The sequence below is a fragment of the Perissodus microlepis genome, chromosome 16 (assembly GCF_051167445.1).
Source record: "Perissodus microlepis isolate ML-2025 ecotype Zambia chromosome 16, ASM5116744v1, whole genome shotgun sequence".
Lineage (NCBI taxonomy): Eukaryota > Metazoa > Chordata > Actinopteri > Cichliformes > Cichlidae > Perissodus > Perissodus microlepis.
The window spans coordinates 13,095,446-13,106,627 of record NC_140476.1 but is presented as its reverse complement, the minus strand read 5'-3'; the positions used below and the strand labels follow the sequence as shown (position 1 = coordinate 13,106,627).

Sequence of the window (11,182 nt, the reverse complement as noted above, 5' to 3'; positions counted from 1 at the left end):
TACTTTACCTCATTTGCGTATTTAAGACTTACTTTTGTAATGTAAATATACATAATATTCCTAATTATAATAATTATGATCATTATTCCACAGCATAGCAGCCTACAGTGGCAGAACTATAACCTTACACTTAACCCTTAAGTCTTCTGTTTTAAAGCTGGAAAGCGCTTCACCAAACCAAACACAGTCTGACTTTGCCCCCTAATGGAACACAGCCTATATTACCTTCTAGAGCAGTTTTACCTCCATTTTCTGCACTGCTGGATGAATGAATTAACTTCATTAAAAAATAAATTAAAAAAAGACAGGAAAAATACAATCAATTCATTTTTATTTACATAGCTCCCAATCACAACATTAGTCATCTCAAGGTACTTCCCATTTTACGTAATGACTCTAAAACACAATAATGCCCTCTAAGCAAACACTTGGCACAGTAGATTAAAGCAAATAAATAAACATGCCCTTTTAACAGGAAGAAACCTCCAGCAAAACCTGACTCGGGGAGTGTGGACATCTGCCTCGACCAGTTGGAGTAAGGAGAAAGAGAAGAGCATAGAGAGAGACAACGAAAAACAGACAGGGTAAAGCACAATGACCTCACCAGAAGACTGAATGCAGGCAAAATCATTAAAACTCACCGAGCTTTTTCTTTTTCCTTCTTTTATATAACAAGCACGGCTAATGTTTTTCCTATTATAAGATGCCCTTTATTTCTCAAGGGCTTGTCAAAGTGGATGAATGCTCACGCTTGACTTGGTGCCAAATACACTTCCTGATGCAACCCTCTCATTTTTCCGGGCTTGGAACCGGCACTAAGGCTACACGAGCTTGTGACCCCGTGAAGCTGGACTTGTCTCATTGCATGTAAGGTGAATGTGGTAACCACTACACCATGAAGCCACTTTTCCCAATACAAATTAAAAGCACTAATTCACTTCACTGAATTATTACATAGCTAAATCTTCCTTGACTCAACTGCACCAAAAATGTAGATTACAGTATCACAGGTATAGTCGTGTGGAGTCCTTAGTCCACTTCAACACTAATACACTTGGTTCTGGATTATTTCTAATTAATTTAATTATTAATTTTTCAGCTTCTCTCTTCATTTCCACACAATACATTGGTATCTTTAAACTGAAAGTGCTAGAAATCCAATGAAAAAACAAAAGCACAAATTAAATTATTAAACTATTTTATTCGATTTTTTTAAACAGCGAGCACCTTCATGAAGCCAAAGTCGTTTGTTCCAACTTTTGTCTTTCTTACATATGAGTTGTGTTCTCTTTGCATCCACAGAATGGAAAAGTCCCACAGCAAGGCTGAAGCCAGGGTTTCCACAAAATCTTGTCCCAAGTCAGTTGCAATTCAACGCCCTGTTCAGCTCTATTGGCCTCTGAATGAGCATCAGCAAGTGCCTGTTCATTTGGGAGTGTGCTTTTATGGCTCTCCACGGCTTTGGCGGTCTGCTCAAGGATTTCAGCATATCGGGGCTCAGTATCAGGAGTCAGAGGCCGAGACTCTGAGGGATCGTGGAAGAGGTTATACAGTAGCGGCGGGTCATGGTGAGTGACATGCTCTCCATGACAAAGGCAAATCTTTGTGTCATAGCAGCCACCGGCGCCCGGGGGAAAAAAGTTGGGAGTGAAGAAGTGCACCTTGAAGATAGAGTCACCTGTATGGAAACACACATCGGTGAAGATATCAACATAGTGTGGCAAGACAAAAAGTGAACAAAAATTATCTTTATATATAAATGTATGTATTGAAATCAGGTCAAATCTTCATCTAGGTCATAATCATGACAAAACCATCAATTTGAACTAGTAGCACACAAACCATTACATTGTTCTTATAGAAAAGATCATTCAAATGAAAAATGACTAGAGTCAGGAATTAGCAAAAAGAGTCAGGAGTCCAACCAATGAAACGTAATTATTTGCAACAGCCTTACTTTGACCTTTAAAAATACACATTTCAGGGTTGGAATTTACTATGAAAATAAATAAAAAACACGAAAAACAAAAACCATCTTCTGCTGTGACGCACGTATCCCAAAAATTGATTTGGAAAGACTCACTGTCATCAATCATTGATTTTTATGAAGCTGGAAAGGTTGCAGCTCTAGAGTTTAGATATTAATCAGTCTACAGTGAACAGTGAACCAGCTGTGAAACAATCACTGAAGCATCTATTTTAATGAGTCTAACACAAATATTAGGGAAGGTTTGTATATGAACTGATGAACTGTGCAAAGTTGATGTTCTGAAGTGGGACAAAGTTTTTGCTGCACTAAGAAATAAGAAAGAAGTTTTTTATGTCCCTCACTGTATTTATTCAGCTTACAATATAAGACATAATAAGAGCACATATAATATGGATGTACTTATTTTATCCTTTAGCCAAAACACCAGACACACCGTCAGCTATTGTTACTACTCTAGGCTAATCCCATCACGTGGTAATAAAAAAAAAAAACAAAAAAAAAAACAGGCTGATGTCAGCATGTTGTGATAAAGCATCAATGTTTTATTATAGCCTTTGCCCTTCGGGGGGCAATTGAGGTCTCTGAGTGCTGTTTTCTATTTCAAATTTTTGTTACTGAGTACTAAAATTTCTTTTGTTTATATTTACAGATCACATTAGTTAAAAACTTTGGGAATTTTTGGCATTAATATCCCTAACTGTAACAAGAAATAAGGAATAAAGAATCAAAAATGTTGATCTTCTAGGTTTATATATGTGTAAACTTACTGCCAGGTGGGTGCCAGCGCACTGCATTCAGGTAGATGCCACAGTAGTGGAACATGAACTCGTGCTCTGATCGTGCAACTTCCCCCTCCAACAGCGGCATGAGGTTATAGCCATCGGATTGTCTGGAATAGAATCGCAAGAAAGAGGTCAGAACGATGGGGTAAAATACAATCGGAAACTGTTTTAACCTTTTCAAGAAAACGGGAAAGAAACAAGACTCAGTTAATACAATTACACACAATTTAAAAAGCACTTGTGGGATTGAATTGATATACCTGTCTGGTTGTTTGTCCTTGGCTAAAAATTTAAGGGTGGGATACAGATCCATGAGGCTAGTGGGTTCATCCACCACTTTTCCTGCTCTCAGCCTGCCTGGCCAGCGAAAAATACCAGGTACCCTGATCCCCCCTTCCCAGCCCCCCATAGCTTTCCCACCTACATGTGAAACAACAGGAGACATAATAAAACACAGAAATGTGATTTTTTTTGGGGTTTGTTTGTCAATAGTACGCATGAGATTTAAAATTCTACAAAAATGTCTGAATGCCTGCTATAAAATCTTTAAAGTTTGCAATTTAATATCAGTAAAAAAACAGCTTGACACATTGTTTACCTTTATAGATGCCGTTCCAGCCTCCTTTCTGCCCAGTTCGTGAATCAGAATCTTCCAGATGCCCACCATGATCGGATGTAAAGTACATGAGAGTATTGTTGGCAATGCCAAGGGAATCCACCGTCTCTGTAATTTTACCTAAAAAGACAAGCGGCAAGGTAAGATAATAGGATGAGGTTGATTTCAAAGGAAAATTAAGAACTGCACAGATTCCTAATTGGTGCAGAGCAACTGATTCACTGAGATCTTGCTTTCATACATTTGGCCATATTTTGTAGTGATTATAAAAACATGGTTTGCTGACTGCCACAAAGCTACAAGCCACTGGATAATATTTAACATTGCATGCACATGGTGGCACACTTATTTCACCACCCTCACTCACCAATCATCCAGTCCACTTCTTCTAGGTTGTCACCGTAGGCACCATGCCGACTTTTGCCAGCAAACTGTGGTGTTTTAAACATTGGTGTGTGGATATGGGCCAATGAGAAGACTAGGAGGAATGGACGATCCACATTCCTAATGAGCAGCAAAAAGGAGTTGAACACTCTCTCAAAGGCCTTTTTTATCTTTTTAATTATTGCCTGTTTTCTTGTCATGGCAATGGGGACAAGCAATTTCCTGTCATTGTCAACCATAACCAACAATAAACTAATCCCACTCACATAAATTGCCCTGTGAAGCTGAAGTCTGATGCAAACTAAACCACTAGCGTTGTCTGTGTGACATTTGATGCTCTATATAGAGTTTTTTTAAACTGCTTCAATGAGTTGAAAACAGTTCAAGTGAATCAAAACAACACAGGTCCACACACACAAGAATCTTAGGGCGTTTTCACACCCAGAGTTCATTTATTCTGGTGCGAATCAGTTTATGAGTTTATAAACTTGCATCTTTTTCCAGTGTTTTAGTTTGTTTTCATACAGAAAATAAAAAAATAAAAATGACTAGTTGCTAGTCCATACAGCCATTTGTGTACTTTGCACATCTGTGATACCTGACATGCCTCAGAATTCAAAGCATACCTGGCTACAGGAAGGAATTTAGGCCATACTTGAAGCATACACCAAGCTGTTGGGTCAGATTCCGTTCAAACCATAAACAAACCGGTTTGGAGTTTGTCTGGAACCAGACAGAGACCACCGCCTCCGAAGGATCTCTGTGGGGTTCTTTTTGTCACATGGGTGCAATTACTATCTTCACATCTGCACAAACAGATGATTTGTGCAGATGTGATTTAAATGGACTGTAGGTGTTAAAACACCATTAAATGTCCCTCAGTCGCTGAGAGAAGCTGCAGATTTTGTAACAATTTTTTGTTTTGAGTACATTCAAGCCATTGCTTTCATAAAAACGTTCCAGTCATGTTAACTGAGGATATGAAAGTTATCATTGTAGACACTGCCGATTACCGTGACCAATCTTACGTTGAAATTTACGTAGCTGCCACAAATGGGGTATGGAAATGAAAAACTGTTAAGAGGAAGACACTTTTGGTCATTAAAATTAACAATAGAAACAAATAAAATACAACTATAATTAAATAAATTAAATAAAATTAGGCAGAAAATAAAATAATTGACATTACCACTAATAATGAACATATGGTGATATGGATAAAAAAAAAAAATATCACATAATCCAATAAAAATCCAATAAAAAAAAAGAGAGAAAATAACTCAAATACTTTTTTATAGATCCTGTTTTAGGATTTATTTTGATACGATTTATTTTGGTAATGATCCCTGTAATAACTATCTGAAATAAAGAATGTCCTAATTAGTAAGAATCATTTGAACTGATGTCAGTCTGAGTTCAAATGTTAAGGTTAATTTCCTCACAAGGGAAACAGAAAATTATCAGTATTGTTGGAGATCAATCAGCTGTAACTCTAACATAACCATCATATCAAGGTTAACTTCCTTGATAAGACTGCAAACAAAAGACTACCAGTAAAAGCCTCTGCACAAAAGCCATGTGATTATTTGTTTTGCTCCACCATTTTTACCTCTTTATAAAGTTTTGTGCTTCTCCCAGCAATCTCTGGGGCAGTGTCTCCACGGTCATCGGCTGTTCGATTACTTCTTGGTTCCTCATAATGATGCAGTTCCATGTTGGCAAGAACTTAAAGGGCACATACCACACAGCGGTTGCTAGGATGCAGAGAAAGAAAAGTAGTACCAGGAGCCACAGGCCGACTTCAAAAAGGCCACACACACGGGCACACATCTGAAAACATGTAGCACATAGACACACAAACGCTGGATTCAGAAAGATTTGTCTGTTTGTTCTTCCCTAATGACAATGTTCACAGTTATTCCCAGTTTACTTCTAGTGTTTTTAGAAAGCATTTTGGTTTTATAGTGGTTTTCTCACCTTAGGTTCTATACGCAGGAGAACAAATTAGGTACTCAGGTAATTAGGTACTCGTTATATAATGTTTGCCAGCAACACCTGATTACAAACTACAACTCCAGAGATTATATATAACTGACTCAGTCCTCTCTAACAAAGCCATTTAACCATATTTTCTCCATAACAGACATTTTATTGTACAGATATTACTCCTGGGACCCTTCTCTATTAATTTACTTTTGTGCAACTTCATGATACAACCACTAGATGGCATCAGAAACTACCATGAAAGTTAATTCTTTTCCCTTAGTGAAACAAGTAGTACATTGTGTCCTTTGTTCACACTAGAACAGAAAATAGAAAATAGTTGTATTTGTTAACATTTGACGAGGATGAAGTGGTTCCTGGTTTTTGTATTTGCTTTTAATCATTTTTAATGACACAGCTAACTGGTACCCCCTGGTTTCTCCTGGGAATACCAATGCTGAGGTGAGGTACCATCAATAAACGTTCATGTGTTAACGTTTTTCTTTTTTTCTAGAATAAGTTTCTGGGCGGCGTAACTGAATTTCGCATTTGCAGTTTGTGTTTTTTTTTTCCTCCAACCTCTTAAGCACATGTCTAAGTGATTACACACATCAGTTAATTTTGCTTTGGGGCAACTAGCACAACGACTCTTTGTTTTCCAGTTTCTTACTCATCGTCTGACAAGGATATTGTATCCCTCAGGATTTCTTATAATTCCATTCTTTTCAGTAAATATGCCTCTGTGAGACTTCTTTAAAATAAAATGTACCTCATTATGATCTTGTTGTTCTTGTTATGATTATAATTGCATGATCATGCCAGGTCTCTCTTGGAAATGACATTTTTAATCTCAGTGAGATTTTTACCTGGATAAATAAAGGATCAATAAATGAAAAAAAAAAATGTGTGCAGATGAAAACAAAGATAAACTGACAGAAAAATCACACTTACGATTGTGAGAATTCCAACTCCGAGCAACATGGTCAAATTTTGGAGCGCGTGCTGGAAATCTACCAGCACGTCGCTGCCCTCTCCAGGCACACAGTCATTGAACAGGGTGAATGGTAGACCATAGAAGTAACTGAAGCCATGCTGGTTCGGGTGATGACAGTGATCCCCTCTGTGTTTGCAATTCACACCCAAGTGCCATTTACCTGTAGATACACAATGAAAATGAGATATAGAAAGATGAGATACCAGAACCATAAATCCTGGGTATGTTTCTTCAGATGAGTTACGGTGCATGCCAAATGCAAACCATATGAATTTCAAGTGCTGCCAGTGCCATCAACCTTTTCCCACTTTCACTGGTAAAGTGAGGAAATGCTGATGTCATCACAAATTGTCTTCTTGTGCTCAATTAAACATGCCCGGTGTGCAGACCTTTAAGTGCCATTTTCCAAAGGGCCATAGCACATTATGTCATCTCACCCACTAGACCAGTAGTGTATCCTTGCTGCTGCAGTCTCTTAGCAAAGGTGGTCTCACTGGGTGCAAGCCCTCCTGAACCTCCGAGGAACAGCAGCACCTGGACACGCCCTGTGCTAACCATTCCTAGTCAATAGATGCACACATGCACAAAAAATAAAAAAGGTTAATCAAATACGGAACATGGAGTTTGTCCAGGTTGCTACTTGCTGACTGAGCAATATGTCTGTTACCTGAGCGGATTGCATAACGGCCCGTCATAAAAGCAGTACGACTTGGGGTGCAGAGTGGAGCAGCTGCAATGTGCTGAGTAAGCTTCACCCCCTCAGAAGCAAGTCTGTCGATATTTGGAGTTCTAAAGAGATTGAACAGATATGATGAAGGGTCTTACCAAGTTTAAACAGAGACACATTTTTTTTTGGCTGGATGCACATTCAGATTATTGGTAATTCTGCTCTTCAGACTGAAAAGGAATGGGAGATCAGCCACAGACAAGTGTGCTAGTTTAGCCTGTCCCTGCTGCAGATTGCACTGTTTTGAAATCATTTACAATATGGCACGTATTATATTATTATACACATTTAGCACATTGTAGTAGCAAGTAAATGAACAGATCACACTGTGTGTATCACCTCTACAGGATTTTCTTCCTGCTAATCACCATTGTGAAGATGTGTGATGATGAGGATTTAGGATGTAGTGTGAAGGAGTATCTCATTAACTCCTTTAGCACTTTAACAAGGAAAGACTTGAAAGAGAGGGTTTATATGATGGTGCGGGGACTGAATTTTCAAATGATAACATGTGATAAGTCACTTAGTTAACAGGTTGTGCTAACTTCAGCGAATGCTTTTGCAAGTTACACCACCAGGATCTGTCATACGTAATATTATAATAATATTATATTATTTTGGTTTCCATGTACCCCAGTTTTAAGAAACTAGAGACACACAAATATTCGTGTATTTAACAACATTTTCAAAACGAAGAAAGCTGTATTTCTGTAAAATTAAACAGTGGTGATAACAATATGGCCTATTAATAACTTTTTTTAATGCTACATTACATAAAGTCTGGAATGGCTTTAAAATTGAATGAACAGACATATTATTTGGTATGAAGATTAAAATTAACTTTAGCTACATTACATGCCGTTTTTATTAGGGACTTAAAAGAGAGTTTAGAGTTTAATACAATTCCCAAATATTTATGACAGCCTACAACCTGCAGTTTTTTCCTCCAGATATGTAAACATTAGATTGTACAACAGAGACGCCTTACTTGGTGAAAAGCATACACACTAACTGAAAACAAGACTAATTCAGCCATATGGAAACATTTAAGAGAACATCTGCAAGTTTGTTTGTTGTGTCAGTTTCACTATTTCTATACACAAAGAACAGTTCATGCTTGTGTGTAATTAGCAGTGCCATGACATTCACCTGTGATACAAGACTGAGAACAGGAAAATGTTTATATTTGCTTTCAACTGAAGGCCAATTTCACTATTACCACTGACAGTGTGTGACTGGCTGTGTGCTTTCACACATATCTGAAAAACATTGGATTGAAAACATTAATGCAATGCTGGACAGCATTAAGGTCAGTAAGAGATCTGTAGTCCTGAGTGACAGAAGGACAAACTGTTTTGATGACCTGTCAGAGCCAGAGGAGAAATGCATGAACACAATAACAAAACAGAAGTGAAGTGCATGTGCAGACAATAGCAGTGTGTACGAACACAATGAGAAAGGCTAGCATGGGTGGGGAAATGACTGAAGTGCATCAAAGGGATCAAGAACAACTGTAAAATGCCCAATAGTGCTCAGACACTTGTAATTTTATTAAATGCCTGACTTCTTTACTTGCTTGGGTTATGGGCCATTCTCATGGTGTGGCTTTGCAACGTTTACTAAAGGATCTTAAGTAGTTCCTCAATTGTAGTTCATCACTATCAGCTAGTGTTTCAAAGTGTTTAATTACTACAGAAGGTTTTTTAAAAATGCACATGTCCTTTAAAATGTATTTATTTATTTATTTATTTAGCCAGTAATGAAATTCTAGAAAGGTGAAAAAATAAACTTAACAAAGAATAGTGGAGCGAAACACACAGCTACACACATTTCAGACTTACCTAATGGTGTCATTACCGTAGCACCCTATATCACCAATTCCTAAGTCATCAACAACCATTAGAACAAAGTTGGGCTTCTGGTCAAATCCCTTCCCTGTGACACCACTTCCTGCTGTCAGGAGCAGGAAGAGAAAAGGGACCAACAGGACAGACCTAAGAGCAAAACACTGGTTATACATCTGAAGTTCTCTTAACCTCTCAGTAGAATATGTGATTTTAGGCTCCCCCCCTTCCCATATCTTGACAACCAGGGGTCAGAGTCACTGACATATTTTCCGAACCCAAGGTTAGTATTTTTTATCATCATTGGCGATTAAGACGTCGATTATTCGATATTTAAATAAAACCTATATAAATTCATCAGATTTCTGGACTCCGTATTAGGTTTTGGACTTTGAACAAATAAAACTTACGATTTCACTTTGGACTCTCTTGCGATTTCACTTGTGACGTGCAACTCTTTTTTTTTTTTTTGGATCACGTCTTACATTTTATATACCAAAAACCTTTTTTTCTTAATGTATCAACGTGATAACGATTCTTAGTTTTGGTTATAAAACGAATCCAGAATATGACGCGTCTATTGCTGTGATACGTGTTTTGCAACAGTGGCACAGTTTATGTGTAAAAAAAAAAGAAAAAAGAAAAAGTGACACATAGGTGCTGCTGCTCTGAAGCTCGGACTGTCGGGAGAGCAAAAGTGAAATCAGATAGGTGCCTTTTATCTTTTGTTTTAATTTGAGCTCTTTCAACGGGCTCTTACCGTAGCTCGTGTGAGAGCAATTGCATTTGCAGTTGTCTCGATAAGCAGAAATTTTTTTCCATCCGAACTCACCTCATAATGGGCTCTCACAATCATGAATCCATAAACACAGAAGTTCCTTCTTAGCTAAATTCTTGGCCCCGCCTCGCTGACTGTACAGTACTGTTTCAAGTATGAGCGCAGAACCTTTATTTGTACCGTAATGTAGGACATAAAGGCACAAAAAAACTGCTGTGGCCTGCAAGTTACTGGTCGACACCCCTTGTCGACTTTTGCCAGATCTCGCAAAACTAATTCGGGATCTCGCAAAACATTTGCGAGATTTCGCAAAAGTACGTCTTAATTTTTTTTCTCCCATGTCCCCTGCGGGGCTCCGTACTTTTTACATATCTTTATCTACTATTATTTTTTCAAAGTTATGATCAATGAATAGTTATTCAGTCCAGTTTAAAGAATTAAGGGGTTTAAGTGGTATGGAAAAGCAACATGTTGCAAACTATAATGGGAAATAGATGTCAAAAACATAACTATAGCTCTTTTATAGTATATAATAAACTCATGGACTTATAGGGCATTTGTTATACCTCAGAACATCTATTTGTGAGGGATATTTTTACACAAAATTATTCTCTTGTATTTTTCATGACTCATTTTATCTCGATACCAAAACAAGACCTTTCATGAGAAATCATTCTACCTGATTAACTTGTTGGGAGCAAACTCTATTAGTCACTACCTCGTCTCCATAGTCACCTTCACTGTTTGTTTAATTGGACGGCTTACGGTTGGTGTGGGCGTAATGCCTGGGGTGAGGGGAGGGGGGGGGGGGGGGGGGTACCAAATGTGTTCATGAAGATAGGTGTGTTTGGCTTACCAAGAAAACATTATGGAACTTCCCACATTCTATCTCTAAGAAACTGATCAGGTGTGTCTTTATAGACCTGTCACAATAAATCAGTTGCAACGGGAGAATTATTATTGTGTGGCTGTCGTTCTATAAATACCTGACATATCTACGATTTTTTTTCTCACTGAACTTTATTAACCTTTCGACAGATCACATACACAAAAAGCCACAAACACAAAATGGAATAACTTTTAC

The 11,182-nt window shown here is 37.9% G+C and overlaps 1 protein-coding gene across 2 annotated transcripts; it reads right to left on the bottom strand.

The window, feature by feature from the left end:
* Positions 1-326: 326 nt before the first annotated feature.
* On the bottom strand, positions 327-10,319 carry arsh (arylsulfatase H). 2 transcript variants are annotated; one of them, XM_084907666.1, is made up of 11 exons: positions 10,153-10,319; positions 9,318-9,470; positions 7,417-7,538; positions 7,187-7,309; positions 6,707-6,909; positions 5,382-5,602; positions 3,756-3,892; positions 3,371-3,508; positions 3,033-3,192; positions 2,758-2,879; positions 327-1,678 (listed from the first exon to the last, which is right to left on the bottom strand). In XM_084907666.1, the coding sequence occupies exons 1-11, from the start codon at positions 10,155-10,157 to the stop codon at positions 1,269-1,271; spliced, it is 1,794 nt and encodes a 597-aa protein (XP_084763792.1). In that variant the 5' UTR covers positions 10,158-10,319; the 3' UTR covers positions 327-1,268. The 2 variants fall into 2 exon arrangements, with proteins under 2 accessions (XP_084763792.1, XP_084763791.1); XM_084907665.1 differs by lacking the exon at positions 10,153-10,319 and having other exon boundaries at positions 9,318-9,496.
* Between the last annotated feature and the right edge of the window lie 863 nt (positions 10,320-11,182).

Coding starts and splice junctions, on each gene's coding strand:
- arsh (XM_084907665.1), bottom strand. CDS start 9,496: ATGTATAACCAGTGTTTTGCTCTTAGGTCTGTCCTGTTGGTCCCTTTT. Junction 5,603..6,706: donor GAGTTGGAATTCTCACAATC/GTAAGTGTGATT, acceptor ACATGTTTTCAG/ATGTGTGCCCGTGTGTGTGG. Junction 2,880..3,032: donor AAGGACAAACAACCAGACAG/GTATATCAATTC, acceptor ATTCTATTCCAG/ACAATCCGATGGCTATAACC.